Raw genomic sequence first — 19032 nt, 5'->3', positions numbered from 1 at the left:
AAAATGGGCAACACCGTCAAGAAGAAAAGTTGTAAGAAGTCAACCGTTTTTTTTTGCAATTTCAAATTGACTCTTTATTTAAATATAAAATTGCTTATCAAAATTATTCGAAATATTCTAAATAAAAACCATGGAAGAATTTTAAAATTCGACTTTTATGGTTTTGTTAGATAATGAGCTATAATTTTATGTAAACAATTATTAAAAAATCTTAAAATCAAGAAAGGTATATTAGTTAAAACTGGTCAAAAAGCTGAGGTGATATAGTTTTGTTGTGGAGTGTTTATATTATTCAGAATCTATACAATTTGCTTTATCATAATTTGGGGGCACTTTTTCCACCCCCAAGAAACCATTTGTGCTCCCGCTTATGATACATCGCTATTCGCTTCTTATTGCCTTAAAGTAAATATTAAATAATCAAATTAAAAAAAAATCCCTATTCCCAACTTCCCTTTCCAAACTCCAAATCTCAACTTTCCTATAACTGAGGTTCGGCCATAGTAAACTAACACACGAACATCTTCTCCTCGGCTCCCCTCCCCCCACTTGTCAGTTTTGTGAATGGCACCTCTCAATCCAACACATCCTAGACCTTTGTTCAACTCTAACCACCAAATAGACTACCACATTTAGAACTACGGTACAATTGACAATGTGGCTAAGGTATACATATACTTATATATAAAATGAGTAAAAATATCAGACCATTTTTCAAATGTACAGCTGGAAAGAAATAAGTCATTTTCTATTCAAGTCAATAAACACCGAAGGCCCTAGTAGCCAATGTGTTAATTAAGATAGGGTTATATTGTATATATTCCTTACCAATAATAGTAATAAAATCAAACGTCTATATGTATACCGAATTCATTATTTTCTTCTTATTTCTTTCGTTATAGACATTGCTGAATTTTCGTTTTTGGGTCTATTCATGTCGGAGATGTTCATCAAAATGTATGCACTCGGACCGCGTACCTACTTCGAGTCGTCGTTTAATCGTTTCGATTGTGTCGTCATTAGTGGTTCGATATTCGAAGTGATATGGTCTGAGGTCAAGGGAGGCTCATTCGGTCTATCCGTATTGCGAGCTCTACGTTTACTCCGTATATTCAAAGTGACCAAATATTGGTCATCTTTGCGAAATCTTGTGATTTCGTTGTTGAACTCGATGAGATCCATTATTTCACTATTGTTCCTGCTCTTCTTGTTCATTCTAATATTTGCACTACTCGGCATGCAATTGTTTGGCGGGCAATTTAGTTTTAAAAGCGGTACCCCCGAAACAAATTTCAACACATTCCCCATAGCCTTACTTACAGTATTTCAAATTCTAACCGGTGAAGATTGGAATGAAGTCATGTATCAGGGTATTAAATCGCAAGGTGGCGCTAAGAAAGGAATGATTTATTCTGTGTAAGTTGATCAAACAGAGTACTCCTAAGTACTCCTCTACTCGTACATATTCAGCTATTGTAATTTTTTACTGTCTCAAATTTAACTTACGCCGTGAACTGCATTGTGAGCTTATCCAAAAATAAGAAAATAAAATATAAAAAAGCAGACGAAAGATTAAACTAAAACAAAATATTTAAAATCACCTACTGCAAACATTTGTTTTTATATGTATATGTATTAATATTTATTTGCATTTTTACTTAGCTCGGCTCTAACCGACTTTTAGCTATTCAATTAACTTCTAACTAATCAATTCCCACAGCAAAAAAAAATTCTAACTAACTCTTTTCAAAACTAATCTAAATGTCACATTTGTAACGTGTTTCTTACTTTTAGAAAAAAATTTATTCCTTCAAAACTAAGTCAACTCTTACCCAGATAATTTTTATAGAAATGTACAATAGCTCCACTCAGCATTGAGTTGGTAATGGAATAATAAGCTTGTTCCAAGTTTTCTGCTTCCCAGCCACCACCTCACACATATTTTCAATTCATTTATCCATTACACCACCGCGTATAGGTTCCACATTTTCTTTAGCTTAGGTGTTAGGTCACACATAGCCAAATACAGACATATAAATGTATTCACTAATACTTCATTGCATATCTACTTGAAAATAGAAGATTGTAAGGAAGTGTTAGTCAATGCGCAATGAAATAATATTTATCAATACGGTGGGATATCGAGCTTTCAAAATTATTATTGCTTCGCAAAACTAAAATTGAATTACACTGAATATTCAATAATGATAACATAACAATAATAATATCCGAAACAAGCTCAGGTAAAAGCGTTACTATATTAATAGATAGCAATAATTTTGCCAGCAAATCTATATATATATACTCTTACTCGAGTAGTACTAAGTACCTACATGTATATGATTTCGTACATGCATCTGTGTTGTAAGCACCTGTTGTAAGTGCCCGTTGTTGAACGTCGAACCATTAATGTGTGCAATCACTACAAGCTAATGAAAGCTTTAATGAGATATGTAATATTTACATATAGCGCTGAATTTTCGAAAGTTTGTGCAGCATTGCAAATCATTCAATGTCGCAATGTATGTAGGAGCTTTCAGAAATTCACTTCTCAAAGGAATAAGTACATATTTACTGTATTGTGGATTTTTAGTAATTGTAGCTTTTAGTACTCATTTCAATATTCTTTCACATAATTGAAGCTTAAACAATGCAAAATTGGCTTTTGATATTGTTGACACACTTTATTTTATTTATTTATTTATATTATATAATTGATAAACATTAGTTTTTTAGCTATCGTATTTGCGTGCCCATATAAAGCGCATATCAAACTATTTGGCGCGTGGCACGATATTGATTAAAGGTTTTTACAGATTATGTGCCATTTTTCAATTGTAATATGGCATGGTAATGGCGATAGGTCAAATGGATTACATTGCGAGTCATGTGATAGATCGCAGCCACATGTCACATACTATAGGGCAAGGATCTCATATGTTAACATACATATATTACATTTGTCATTTGTCATTTGTCACTTGTCACTTTTTACCTTTTATTTGTCATGTGCCATTTTTCATTTTTAATATATCACTTTTTTCAATGTAATTTGTTATTTTTCATATGTCATTTGTCATTTGCCACTTTTTACATTTTATTTGTAGTGTGTCATTTGTCATATTTAATATATCCTTGTAGCATTTTCAATATATATTTTGTTTGTTTCATTTGCCATCTATTATTTGTCTCTTCTTACTTTTTATTTGTCAAATGTCTATACTATGTTATTAATAAAGTTTCATTTTAGACGATGACATAGGGACACCCTTACAAACCTGCAAGCGATTCTTCCTTCAAGAAATTTTAAGAGAAGCAAACGAAAGATGGCGAAACGAAGCCACCTGTAAAATCGCCCGTCAACTGTGGCCGACTCTAAATGCTAAATGCACAGAATCTCTGCTAAGCCAAAAGCACATTGATCTCAGTCATAACGGGGCACTGCCAAATAGGTAGACACGCCCAAGGATGGGTAACACATTACTTCGCTAGAAGTTGTCTAGATGAGAGCGCGGAAGAGACAGTCTCGCACCTACTGTGCCACTGTTCTGCTCTATCCAAACGCAGGTTTACTAGTCTGGGTAAACAATTTTTTATGAGTTGGAAGATTTCAGTTCTGCAGAAATCAGAGATATTCTAAAATTTTTGAAAAGCACATGCTGGTTTTAGGAGAGATAGAGACAAGCTCCCCACGCGGCATCACAATGGGCTATGAGCCTGAATATGTCCCACATGACAACAGCTTCAACCTAACCTAACCTAAGTTTCATTTAATATTTGTCATATTTCACTTTTAATATATCATTTGCCCTTTTTCATTGTAATTTGTTATTTTCCATATGTCATTTGTCTTATATGTGTGTTTGTTCTACATCCGTCATTTTCCGTTTGTTGTTCTTTATTTTCTTGAATAATTTGAAATTATTGCTATTATTTTTTTTATTATCTCATGATTTCGTTATATTCAATGATCTAAAGTTGCACTACTAGATTAATAAAACATTTTAAATAATTCGATAGTGAATGTAATAATAATACTGATAGCTTTGCTGTAATAAAGCCTCTGCCGATTAGATTTCAGTAGTGAATAATTCCATTGCTGAACCTGTTTGTAGGCCATCTTTGATATTTCTCAAGTAGACCGATGTACAATTTTATACGACAGAACAACGGGATAAAATAATTGATACTTATTAAGAAAATGGTCAATCTTAAAAAATCAGTCGATATTTCAAAATTCTTGATTTTTTTTGTGGAAATAATCGTCCCAATGAGTCGACAGTTTGAAGGTTGGTGAAACAATTTCAAAAAAATTGGTTCTGTCGAGGCTAGAAAAAGAACTGAGGGATCAAAAACTAGAAGTTCCGTTAAGAAATAAGCTGCCTAATGTGCAAAGTGTTACTGAACAGCCTTCGACATCGATATCTCGACGTTCTCAACAATTTGGATTGACTTTTCGGTGGGTTTTATCTGAACACGGGCCCATAGTGGATATTAAATGATGTCATCTTTCACATAGAGATAGGGTCTGAAAGGATATGAATGTTTACATTTTTGTTATAAAACACCATCTACGTGCGTCTTTTGTAAGACCATTTTTAAGTATATTGCCAAGAACCTTACTAAAGGAGCAAAAAAATGTATTGTAAAAATACGAATATTACAATACATTTTTTTTAGTTTAATGAAGATTGTTAAAATCTTTCGGTAGTTCGTTCATAAGTATCGGTAATAGAACAGATAATGTACCTTTTGAATAATCATTAATAAATTTCAGTATTCTCGATCCTTTTCCATATTTTTAGGGTTAGTCCATTGCATTCTACATATCATATGTCGATAGTCATTAGTCACTAGTCATCAAACAGTCGTCAGTAGTCCTTAGCGATTAGTATTTTTTGAATTGTCATCTGTCATTTTTCATACGTAATTTGTCATAGATTTCTTGTCGTTTTTCTTAGTTATTTATTTCGTGTCACCGCGCATAAATTATTAATCAAATATCACTTTCCATTTGTCAGTCGTCTTATGTCATAGGTCATAAATAATTTTTGTTATAGTTTATTTCATTCCTCTTACCACAGAATACATACTTCAATTATGATTTGCCATATCCCATTTGTCATTTAGCAGATATGCCGTTGGTCTTCTCTCATATGCCTTGTCATAGGTCGAATATTACTCAGGAAATACATTTTCTTATAACCCTACGTGCATATATAGCCGCGCAAATACGAACCATGTAAATGATACTTTTAAATGCATGTGAAAATCAACACTTATTTGTTAATTAAAATTAAAAAGAAGAACACACAATTGCTCATATAAAAATTTAACACATTTTGTAAAAAATATGTTATGTTCTCAGAAAAAAATTCGCTTTTCTGCACAATTGCTTTAAGCTTTGCAATTGCTTACCGATTCGCTTTTATATTTTCATTTGGTATTTATTAATGCACTATTTTTTTTTAATTATACTAAAAATTTTAACAAAAATTTTGTGGAAAAATCAATTATTAATCAACTAAGAAGGAATTATATTAAAATAAAATGTAATGTGCTAGAAAAGTCAGCTTTCAAATATTCGTTTTGCTAATGAATAAGAATTATGTATTTAACTAAGCAAAATCTATATAGTAACTGATGTACATCAAAATCAGACGAGTCTTAGAATGACGTCACGCAAACACTTCTGGAAAAAGTGCGATACTCAATATCATGGAGAAGGTATTATGTAAACATAAATTATTTGCTTATCTTTCTACTTTCAAATAAAAATAATTTAGGTTGTGCTATTTAGGTTATTTTTCAATAATAAATTTCAAATGTATGTATATTTTAAGTTAAAAGTAGCAATTCAAAATAGCGAACGGACGTTTGAAAACTTCTCACCCCAAAACTTATACAGAGAAATTCATTCAACTTGGCATTGGAATTTTTGGAATATTGCCTAGGAATTATGCTGAGAGGTACGGAATATTTATACAATTGTAGTATTTAATTATCTAAACTTCTAATTTGTTTTATTTTTCAGATACGCAACTGTCTAATACAAACTAAGCAATAATTTCGAAAAAAATTCTAAGAACCATTATTAGGAGCAGTAACAATTAATGTAATAAAAATTGAGACCAGTTTAAGTAATCAAAACACTATTTCTTAAGATCTGATTTAAATTTAAAATGTGCTATTAAAGAACAAAATGCCATTTACTTCTTCCTACTTCCCATAGGAATTTAACGAGCGTATTTCATTTTAATCCATAGTGAGCAAGATTATTCATCATTTTAAATAAAATCAAAATACAAGCGGAAATTTAAAAGAAAATACTACCTTCAAAGTGGCTCCCGTCTTCGGCAACCTTCACACGAATTGCCTGCATATGTAGATATGTATTTCATGACTGCTACTTCTTTGGCTCAGACATTACATGCAAACACTCAGCTTACTTAGTTGTAATTCCTGCTCTTTTAACGGAATATTAGAAGTGATAAAACGTAACCGGTAGGTTAGGTACAATTAAGGGTGTTGTGGCTCCACACTTAGTCAGGCTGGTTGGTTATGATATCCCCTTGGTCAGAACTCTAAATCTAAATGTGTTCAATAACTTTAGAACAAATCCACATTCTCCATATAGAAAATTTTGTAAAATTATCATACTATAGATAATCACTGCCTGAACGACTGTTGATAAATTACGTGAATTGTAGTAGGGAATTTCTTTGTCATCCCCCATACTTATTAGACCCAGCCGCCACACAATACCATTTCTTTCGCAATTTACGCAAATTTTTTAGAAAATAGAATAGAAAATATTTCAATTCAATTCAAATTTATTCAGTGTTCATATGTCATAGTTTCCAAAAGACGAATCATAATTAAACGCAGACAAATAATAGAGATAAAGTTATATATAATATAAAAAGTTATAAGCTTTGTCAACAAGAAATCAATATTTAAACACTTTAGGGTCTTCTTAAATTCAGTAAAAGTTCGAAAATCGGGTTGAAATAGAATAGAAGAATTAGATTAAGAGCTACTCAATTGAAATAGCAAAGATGAACGTAGATACCTGTGAGGCAGAGTACATAGTCTCAAGAAGTTCTGAATAAACCAAAAAGCCAACTACGAGATCAAAGACAAACGTAAACAACTGAACAGTTCTTCTAGTCTCGAAAGCTTGTAAATTGATAAGCTTACAACGAGAGCAGTAACGTGGCTAGGAGTCTGCGAAATGAACAGAACTTAAAGCAAAACGAACGAGTTTGCTTTGCAACCTTTCGATTCTGACCGCATAGCAAATATAAATAGGGTTTTATATGTACATATGTCGGAAGCATACTCAAGTTTTACTTTCAAAACAGATACACCGAATTCTGAGAAAGATGCTAAATTAGTAGAAGCGGCTCCACGCCGTCTGACAATGAAACCATGTTGCTGTGGTTCAACAATGCATTTGACAACGAAAGATAATTTAGTTTTAACAATGTTTTCGAAGTACTTTAGGCTAACGTATTCGAAAACTCACAATAACTAGGCGACGTCTTACAATACTTTTCATTCCTTGCTGGAAAGTTTGGATGAAATTAAAGATCTTACTGTTATACAAGTATTTTCGAATACACACCTCATTTATTAGATACATAAATCAAATTAATTCAAAATCTTGTTCGATATTAGGGTTTGTGAGGCGAAATAGTTCCAAATTACTAACCCTTATGCTCTTAAATTATTATATAGTATACGAGTACGTCTTTCGTTCGCTCGTTCAGTTGCAGACCGATTTATACAAGGCCATAAACAGAATTGAACGAGTTCAAAAAAAATTTTCTCTACGTTCATTGAGCTTCAATGAGCCAATTTCTGCACATCGGTATCGTTTGCTTTTGATAAACCTAAAGTCTTAGGAAGTAAGAAGATCAGTCTTATCGCTCTTTGTTTATAACCTCATCAATTGCAGTATTAACTGTTCACTTCTTTCGGAAAAAATTAATTTCAATATATCCCAGCGTATTATTCGTAGCTCTTTACCTTTTTTACCTTAATATGGTGATAAACGTAAAACGAAGAATTCGCGTAATACTCCTATTGTTCGAATCTGAAGTGAATTTAGTTTAGCCTCAGGTTCTATCCAACTATTACATGCGCAACTAAGTTCTCGCTGTTTTTTTTAATGAAAATACAACTTTATTCTAAGAAAATGATTACAAGTGAATCATTGAAAGTATTGCCAATCGCTGGTTACTACTTTTCCCCATCTTTCTGGGAAAGGAACCCAAGTCTCCTGTTTCTGAATCATTCCCAAAGCATGCAATCGCTTGGAAATGGATTGGTAACTGCTAAAACTGAAGCAAGCTCTTCTTGCGTTTGACACGGATCCTCCTTTAGCAATACCTCCAATTTAGCGTCTTCCAAGGTTTTTGGCCTTCTTTCAAGCGGACGGTCATCAACATTAAAATCACCGTCCTTGAAGCGACGGAACCAATCTCCCCGTTGTTTCACTTAACGCTAAACTCTTTGTAGCTCTCGATGCGCTTCAGTCGCCGTTTTTTTTCGAATGAAAGAGGAAAATCAACACTTCGCGCGAATAACCAAACCAAAAGTATATGATACCGAAACACAATCACTAATGTGTCGAAGGAGTTTGTTTACCATATGTCTAAGCTTTGTTTATGAAGTTTAGGTTAGATAAGATTAGATTGAACTTTGTCCATACTCAGTATATCGCAACCCAATATCCGAAGTCTGATTCTGGAAAATGCAGGACAGCTACAGAAAAAATGCTCTGCAGTGTCGTCATTCTCAAGACAGGATAGGCATATCGACCTACGTTAGAATCGACTAGCACGCACTGCTGGCGGCATCCATTGATCTCTTGGGAACTTACTTGCGCACCTAATATATTTCTAATCACCGAAAAGTGTATTTTCAGTCAATTTATATTATATTTTTTATGTCTTTAAATCACAATCTATAGTTATTCTCCTTTTTGTTGTCTATAAGAAACTTGTGTTCATAGACTAAATAATTATATAAATATAAATAAAAATAAAAGCAAAATATAATAAATACAGGTAAGAGTTTAGAGCAGGCAGTCAGCTTACCAATCGACCAAATAATAATAAAATAAATAAGAGCTTAAATCAGGATGTCTGCTTAACGATGGGCCTATAATTGGCGACATCATTTATATTGCCAGATTTCAAATCAGATAAATTAAAGAATTATACTGTGTCATTTAGGGTTTCAATTTCATTGCAGCACATGCGCGTTGCTATATGAAATGAGCCAAGCTTGAAGCGCATAAAATTCCAAAAACCTTTGGATTTTTTTAACTCAGCTACCAGTCTTCTAAATATAAAGAAAAATTTACCCAGCACATTTAATTGTTTTAAATAATTTGCGTATTGTTCTTTAAGGCCAACATTCAAAAATTGCCGCTTGAGTTTATACGTTTTTTCAATTATCTCTATAAACCTTTCCCTTGTTGGAGAGGCATATGCTCGACCGATTTTTAATTTTACATAACTTATTATAAGAAGGTGTGTGTTGATACAAATTACATCTAATGTAAGTAAATACGTCACTTTAAATATGACAGTTATAGGTTAGAACATACACACGTATTAAAACATTCGTTTGAACGCTGACTTTTTTTAGCTACACAAATTACATAAAATGGTAATGGTTACATTTACACATTACTAAATAACAAAGAACTTTTTTGAAAAAATTACAAACCATAAAAAATGTACTATAACCGGAAATTGTTTTATATAAATTTTTATTAAACTAAAAATGTTTTTTTTGTCACAGATGACTAAAAATTTCAATTCTTTTTTAATAATCACATGTCAATAATTCATAATACTAGTAATTTCAAGTACTTCCGAAACCAAGAAAATTTGTGAACAAGCACTAATTTCATTTGGGATCAATTTATGACTTAAAACAACTTAACAGTTTGCCATCCGTATGAAATTAGATAAAGGATTTTAATCGAGTTCCTGCGAAAACTCAATCTAAGCTCTGCACAAGTATATGAATAATTATATTTTTTAATTTTTTTGTGTTGCCTAACGCGCGCTAACGGTTAAAGAATGCCAAGCTAAGCACGCTTAGTTGTGCCAGAAAATATTTATATTTATTTTGCTTGCTACTGCCTTACTCGGCAACAACTTTTGACATATATACTTATTTTATATACATATGTACATACATTGTAATTCTGTAAACTTATTGTTAAAATAATTTAAGCAACTGCAAATGTAAGAACTATTATTTTAATAAGATCTACGAAAAATAATATTGAACAGGAGTTTTTGGCGCGTTTAACGCTAACGAGCAAAGGAGAGTGCATTCAAATTTCATACATGTAAATGTGACTCGTCCGTATGTATTGGCACAGCAGCGAAACTGACATGGAGTAACTTGATAAAGGGCATTTTCTAAAGTTCATACTATAAAGGTTTAGACATATTTAGAATGAAAATCAAGGACATTATAAAATTATTAAAAAAAAATTTCAGGCAATTTGGATTAGGCTGATGACAGCGGTTGTGTTGCATGACACTTTACTTGTATATTTATGCCACAGTAATTTTAGATTTGAAGCCCGGTTTTTCCATAACAGCTCTAGAGACTTTCTTGCCACAACAATGTGGCATGTTATAATTAAAGTAGCATATTCCAAAAAAAATGTCATGCTACAAAAAAGTGTTATGTAATGATTATTACTACCTTTTTACTAATTTCATGTTGCTAATAAGTAGAAAATGGTTGAAAAGTATATGTAATGTGATAATGTTGAAAAATGTCTTGCTATTGTACAATTTGAAATCCCGTTTTTCTATAATAGCTCTTTTCGTGGAAAACGGCTTAAAAGTAACGACTAAAAATGGCATGCTGCAAAAAATGGTATGTCAAGGTTTTTACTTTTTTCTCACAATTTGAGCAAGAAATGGTCATATGTCAAAAATAGTGGCATGTTACCAAACAAGTGTAATGTCAGGATTTTCGTAGCTTTCCAACTAAGCTGATAATAAGTAATGAATTATTGAAGATTATCATGCCATGAAATAAGTCTCATGTTACAAAAAAAGGGGTTGAATTTCACTTTTTTCTCACAAAGTTGATGTTGATAATGCTGAAAACGGCCGTCGTAGCCGTATGGGTTGGTGAGTGACTACCATTCGGAGTTCAGAGAAAATAAAGAAAAAGTTTTTTTCCAATAGCGGTCGCCCCTCGGCAAGCAATGGCAAAGGTCTAATAGAATTTGGAGATCCCGTTTTCCTCTACATCTCTTGCTGAAAGAAAATGTTATGCTACAGAAAAGTTTTCTCTCAGGGTTTTTTCTTACACCTTGAGAGTTGGTAAGAATTTGTTAAAAATGGTTATGTTACAAAAAAGTGTCATGTTACAAAAAGTCGTTGTGTTATAAAACATGTCATATTACAAAAAAAAAAAAATGTTGATTGTTTCTCATTACCTTCTGGAAGTTTAACTTGCTTGAGTTCAAAAAAGTCTTTTAGTATGAAAAAAACAAACCCAGATGGCTTTTAAGCTTTCAAGAATCTCAGTTCAACTTCTGTGCCAATAAAATATAACCCTTTTCCCATCAAATTTTTTCGATTTCTATCATTAACTTATCACATATTGTTCAATTTAAGTCTTATCTTATCATTCATTCATCAATTTATTTAGTTTGAATCACAATCTTAAAATTGTCAAAACTATAATACATAAATAACTTTTCAAGCACTTTTATTCCAGAAATTTTATTTCCTAAGTTTTAAGAAATATCTATATACTATAAATTTATTATTTTGTATATATAAATATTCTGTAATTAACTTATGTAGTTGTAAACGGTACATTTTTATATATTGTAATATAGTTAATATTTCTTTTATTCTATGTTAGATAATTTCCGTCCGCCTTTCTATATCCTATATATTCGTACAAATGCAAATACTTATTTAATACTTTCTCAGCTGACTTCCTATAAAAGCAAAAACAATTTACATACAAATGTAAATGTTTTCTATTAACACAGTTACCCTTATATCCGCATACATCATGTATGTACATGTACTTGTACTTGTACATTACTGCACTCCACGTTTGCTGAATATTTGTACAAATTTATGGAATTTGTTTAAATCACTTAACATTTTCTATGTTATATATTCTTTCTGAATCGCTGCAGATACTTTATCGTTTTGGTACTCTTCGGTAATTACACACTGTTAAACGTATTCTTGGCTATCGCTGTCGATAATTTAGCGAATGCCCAAGAATTGACAGCTGCCGAAGAGGAGCAAGTCGAGGAAGATAAGGAGAAGCAGTTGCAGGAGCTTGAAAAGGAAATGGAAGCACTTCAAGCTGATGGTGTTCACGTGGAGAATGGTGATGGTGTATCGGTGCCGAATAAGGCGAAAAGTAAAAAGAAAGAAGAGGAAAAGAAGGAAGAGGAAGAAGTGACGGAGGGTCCAAAACCAATGTTACCATACTCATCCATGTTTATACTATCACCGACGAACCCGTAAATACAAGTTTATGTTAAATGTTTGTGAGTGTGCGTGTGTAATTGAATGTAAGTGGGTGTGTGTGTATGTGTTTATATGTGAAAGGAACTTTGAATGGGTCTATATATTTATACGTAAAAAATATTTAATATGAACGCGGAGGTATGATGTATAGGTGTCAAAAGTAGATTTTCTGAAACCAAGATTTACATTTAGCAACTTTATATATTTATAAATTTAATACTATATATTACACTTATATTTTATATTTAGACAAGCCTTATTAAGTTTTATTAAGTATTTTTTCTACTTATTGTTTAACTTCCGAATAATTTTGTATAAGCGAATAAGTATTAATAACCTATGGGTTTTGGATGAATATTATATTTTAATGTCTGTTAGTTATATATAAATATATTCATGTATAGCATTTGGACAAAACGGATTTGCTGTTCATAACACTGACCTCCAAAAATAATGTTCGAGATCTAACACCACTCCACCAGAGTTATATGTAAAATGGCCTCAGAAGGCCAAATGATCCTCTTTTTCCGCCAATAACTGCGGAGGGGAATCTTGGTCCAAAGGTCTTTCAAGGCCTTTCGTTGTTCTTATTAATATTTTTTTTACTATAATTGATATAACCACAATATTCACATGCACCAATGTTCTTCACATTTTGTGGGGGAAACAAATGTTGCTGGAGTGGAAGTAAATTGAAATAAATTGTTTAGATTCTAAATCAAAGAAATGGCAAAGAAACAAATTGAAGAAAATCAATATAAACTCAGCTGTATACTTTACCTCACCCCAAAAAGTTGAGAAACAATAATGTGAACATAATAAGGCATTATAAAATGTACCTTTTCCTAAGATGTCCCTATCTAACGTCCTTTTCCAAGTGACATCGGAATTAGTCAAACAGCAGGAAAGTTTCGCCGCGAGATCACTAATTTTGGCAAGAAAATTAAAAAATGTTCTTCCTGAATAAAATAATTTTAATATACTAAAGTGAAAATATGTGAGTTTGTCCACTGCTATATGATACTCATATTTGCTTACTACGTTAAATAGCCATAGCACAAGGATTTATATCCAAGTTTTAGCAGTTTAATGGTTTCGTATTGAAATTTAAAAATTTTTTATGAAAATCTAGTTAATTCTTTTACAAAAATCAAATAAATCCCAGTTTAAAATTTTGAGCAGATTAAAAAGAGAAACTAAACAAGTGTTCATCGCAATTTCACACTTTTTAATCGGAGCCCTTAGAAAAATTTAAGGCAAGCAGTTTCAAACCCATTAAATTTCATGGCACAAATCCCGTTGGTTTTTGACAATTTTTCCACTGACGGTATTGGGTGTTTTTTCCATGCATGTAAAAAAGTGTCGTTATATGGAGAAAATGGAAAAGACCACCTGCAAAAAATAAACCAAAAATCAAGCGATTTTTGAGCGAAATTTGCACTTAAAATTTGCACTTCATCATTTCAAAACTCAATGGGCTATAAAATTGCATACTCGAAATTATTGTACAATTCTGGTTAAAAAGTGTGAAATTTGGTTAAGAACTTTTTTTTTTAATTTTCACAATGTTTAAAACTTTGATTTATATGGTTTTTGTAGAAGAATAAATTATATTTTGATCAAATATACTAAACTTATATAAGAAAAAAAATTGTAGAAAACTGTCAGTAAGTTTTTGTGCTATAGTTATTTAATGCCGTGTATTATATATTACCAAATATTAATTGTTTTAATTGCAAATTCTATTTGGTTAATTTAATTCAGTTATCATATTATATTTCATAAATAAATGTGGTCACAAGCAGTTATCGGCTTACTCGAAAATCATGGTTTTGAGAAAGGGCACTTAAAATACATGGCTGTGTACTAAACGCAACCCAAAGTTTTCATATATTTCTACTATTGTTAAATAAAAGCTTAAATCTTAAATTAATATAAAAAATGTTGTTAAGGTGGTAGAGTTTTCACCTAAATATAAAAATGGATTAATTGCTTCAATGGATCCAAGTGGTTATTGCTTGTGACTGCAGTTACATATATACAAGTATGTATCGATAAGTTAAACACTTATATTTAGAATATTTAAAACTACTAGGCATTTAATTCTCTCGTCTATTTCCATGTATATATTTCTCAATTTATCCTTTCACCACAATAATTGTCAAAAAAATATTGATTCATAAATTTTTTCTCTTATATTTTTCCTTTTATCATTTCGTTGAATTATGCGATGTTTTTTGATTTTTTTTTTACATTTTTTCGACATTATCGAACGCATCCGCTTACATCACATCAACCACCAACTAATCATCCATATGTACATCAAACAACCTCAACCTCAACAACAATACATCTCCAACAAATCGCTAAATTAATCCCACCATCCAAAACAACAATAAACCTCACTGCACTGCGCTAACGCAACGCACCGCAAATAAAATTGAAATAAAAAAAATCTCAAAAAACAAAAAAAATTGTAACTGCCAATTTGGAAAATTGCACAAAATTCTCAACTAAATCTTGAAAATATGGATTCAACAAAATTATGCAAAACAAAACTATTAAATTGAACAACTGACCAAAACGAATGAACAACAAATGTACCGTTGCCCAACAAATAAACAAATACATCACAAAAAAATCGCAAAAATCGCAAAAATTCCAAATTCAACCCACAACTAAATTGCAAAAAAACCAAAAACAAAATTGATTGAAAAACCTAAAACGAAATTGCGCAACTGGAAAATGGCATGAAAATATATATATATGTTTGTATGCACATCGTTTCCTTTGGAAATTACGCCAATCAGTATACGCCGTGGCGCTCATTGGGTTGTTAATTTGCGATATTTTGATTTTTTCATAATGATCGTCATCTCATTGTCATCGATAGCGTTAGCAGCCGAAGATCCTGTTCGTGAGCATTCGCCACGAAATAAAATCTTAAATTATTTCGATTATGCATTTACCGGCGTATTCACAATAGAAATGTTACTAAAAATTGTAGATTTAGGCGTAATATTACATCCAGGCAGCTATTTAAGAGAATTCTGGAATATTATGGATGCTGTGGTCGTTGTGTGCGCTGCTGTTAGTTTCGGTTTCGATATGAGCGGTAGCAGCGCTGGACAAAATTTATCAACTATCAAATCGTTGCGCGTCCTACGCGTCCTGCGACCATTGAAAACCATCAAACGTGTACCAAAATTGAAAGCCGTCTTCGATTGCGTAGTGAATTCATTGAAAAATGTTGTTAACATTCTAATCGTGTACATATTATTTCAATTTATATTTTCCGTAATTGGTGTACAATTGTTCAATGGGAAATTTTTTCATTGTACGGACGAAAGTAAACATACTTCCGAAGAGTGCCAGTAAGTAAAACAAACTGAAAATTATATTTTAAATTTGTTTTTCTTTTATTTTATAGTATTTTTTATTTGTTTGGTTGTTGTTGAAGTGCAAAAAAACAAAAAAAAAAAAATTAAATGTAAAAATCTTTTTTTTTTTACTTATAAAAATATTTTAATTTGTCTTTATTTACACACATGCTTCATTTATGTATGTGTGTGTGTGACTATTAGTAAATTAATTTTTTCTATAAATTTTTTGTTTATTAGTTTATAACTTTGTCCCCCTTTGTATTTGTTGTTACACTCTCGTAGATTCAGTTTGTGATGTGCGTAATGTTCTTAATGTTTCCGCATATCTAAACCAAAATCAGACAAAACTAAAAAAACCAAATAAGAAAACCCATTTTTAGAAGAATTGTATGTTTTGTAGTAAGTAAACAATCACCCATACACCTACATGAATAAATACAAAACTACCTAACCACACAAATATACTCGTACAAATGTTCAATATGCCCCTTTTAATGATATATTCTTCCGTACATGTATACTTTCATAGATATATATGTATATACGTACCTACAATAGAAATATGTATTTAGTTTCAAGCTTTTTCTATTCATCCTCTCTTTTTCTCTCTACGAATCGAATTTGTAGTTTTCACTTTTTTTCATTTTCATAACTACAAGCTAAACGTATCTAGTCCGTTGAAATGTTGTCAAATATTGTCAATAGTTGTGTTTTTGGAAACGAACAGTTCATATTATGTACTAAATATATCTATACTCGTATAATATATAGCTCTAAGATGTTACGTGTTACCCATCGACTTATTGAATTTAGTTTTCAAAAACTGCATTCCACTTTTACTAAGTTGCTAATACCTTTACCGAATTTATGTATTCAATATTGTTCCTATTCATTGAAATTAATTTAGTGAGTTTCAATAGTTTTCAAAAGTTCTTTAACGTTGTAATTGCAAAGCATTTAGTTTATTTTAAATATCTAGTACTCACCAACGAATGATTCAATCTTCATACCCCAATTTGAAAATGATTATAAATGAATTTTTGAATATTTAATATTGCATTGATTCAATTCAAATAATAATTGTGGACCAAACCAATAAATCTAGTACAATTCTGGAACCGGTTGCTGAGTAAGGACATTTTGATAGATCGATTCACCATGTTTAGGCACTGCTCGCTTGACGAAAAATTTGCATGTGAAGGCAGCAACAAAGTTATCGAGTAAGATTTGCCTCTAGCGAGTATGTTTGGACCTCATAAAACTGGAATAACTAACTAATTTGTGTACTCACACATCTTTTAATTGTTAGGTTTTAGTCTACAGTCAACAACAACATTGAAAAGAACGGGAGCACAAAGGATGTTGACAGAGTACGAGCGTCACAAGTAACGAGTTGAAGCAGCAAAAGTTGCCCCTTAAAAAACAGTGAAATCAAAGCGTGTATAAGCGCAACTAAGTCAAATTTAATTCACAGAAATAAGTTACCTGCGGGAAGGAATTGCACACGACCGTATTCGTACATGAAAGCTTTTGAGCTGCCACAATTTTTTAAGCACATATTTTTGTTGATCCATTCAATCATAAGCATTTGTCACAAATTGTTTAATTTGAGTAAACACCAGCGCCCTGGTTACTTAAATAAACATAATTTTCTACTAATGGATCAAATCTACTTCTGCGTTTCCCCGAAACCGACCAACTTTTTACTTAAAATAGAATAGATTAATTGGAGGTTTGCACTTCGACCTAAAGGTCTTTTGTGCCTTCTACTCATGACAATAACTCATCCAAACCAAGTTCTTTAAGCAATCCTAAGACGCAGCTGGATTGGACTGAATGTATGTATTTTTACTCTAAACGGACCAGGCCGTGATGTCTACTCCTTCTTCTCGCTATGGCATCGCGTTCGAGAAGGAAGGTGAGAATGCGAGTGAACGTTCTTAATTTTACTTACTTAAGCTCAATTACATGGTCTTTTAAATGTTTTTCGTAGTTTTTGTACTATAAAATCGCATATAAATGTTTTTGTTCACTGAATGTTCGTTTTAAAAGCAAATTGCTTACATTTTACACCAAATCCCAGGGTTTCTACAAACCCTGAATGGGAACACCTCCAAAATGAGCTGTTTAAAGCTTTAAGCAGTTTCTTCAGGCGTTGAAAAACGTTGAGCTCGCATTTTATTTTTAATATTGGGAAACAAACAGAAATGACTAGGTGCCAAATCATTGCTGTAAGGTGGATGACCTATTAATTCGATCTTTTAAATGCTAAAAAACTCGCTTGTGCGAGCTGATACTGGATAGCTCACATTGTCTTGGTGCGGTCTGATTGGCGGCTGGTTTTCCTTAACAGCACAAGTGAGACATGACTAGGTTTTCCGAAAAAAACATGCCATCCCTTTGCTGTTTGTTTGATTCTCACACGTTTGTCCTTTGGACAATTATCAAATTATGCATTATCCAACGAGAATAAATCTTCTTGTTTGAATGTACTAGGCCTCACTAATACCCAAGGATGCCTCTTGAGCATTCTCACAATATGTGACATGATGATCTTACGCTATCAATTGCCGCACAGCATCAATTATTACTGGCAAAGCAACCGTTTTTGGATGGTCTTTACGAAATTCATCCTGCAAGGATGAACAGCTAAGTTGGAACTCGTTGTACTCGTAGGTACGGAGGTCTACTACTTCAAAGGCTATTTGATATCTGATACCACCAAAATATTCCAGCATTAGAAAATTGTTATCCTTGAAGCTCGGTTTTTGGAAGTAAAAAGTAATATGTCTGGTCTAAATATGGGTTATAAGAAGAATGGTTGAACGCTTCGATTCCACATTTATGCAGAGCAGCCATCGCATCATCGCTCTTGCGAATGGGACTACTGTCGTGTACCTGAGCGAGTCAATTCATGGATGTCTAATTGTTGAGAACGTCGAAATATCTATGTTATAAGAAGAATGCAACACTTTGCACTACAGGAGCAACATTTTTAACAGAAAGTCCATGTTTTTATCTCCCAGTCCTTTTTCTATCCTCGACAGAGCCAGTTTCTTGAAATTTTTTCACCAACCTTTGAATTGTCGATCCATCCG

At 32.1% G+C, this 19032-nt stretch overlaps 1 protein-coding gene across 3 annotated transcripts in view; it reads left to right on the top strand.

Annotated features, from left to right (window-relative positions):
- The window catches only part of LOC129237120 (voltage-dependent calcium channel type A subunit alpha-1), a 241212-nt gene that overhangs the window by 88650 nt on the left and 133530 nt on the right, over positions 1 to 19032 (top strand). For all 3 annotated transcript variants that reach the window (XM_054871587.1, XM_054871590.1, XM_054871589.1), the window contains 3 exons: positions 903 to 1416; positions 12209 to 12544; positions 15362 to 15925. In XM_054871587.1, the coding sequence (XP_054727562.1) occupies positions 903 to 1416; positions 12209 to 12544; positions 15362 to 15925 (1414 nt within the window). The remainder of the gene's footprint in view (positions 1 to 902; positions 1417 to 12208; positions 12545 to 15361; positions 15926 to 19032) is intronic.

This window comes from Anastrepha obliqua, chromosome 2, assembly GCF_027943255.1.
Source record: "Anastrepha obliqua isolate idAnaObli1 chromosome 2, idAnaObli1_1.0, whole genome shotgun sequence".
NCBI classification, from domain to species: Eukaryota; Metazoa; Arthropoda; class Insecta; order Diptera; family Tephritidae; genus Anastrepha; species Anastrepha obliqua.
This window is presented reverse-complemented; position numbering and strand designations above follow the sequence as displayed.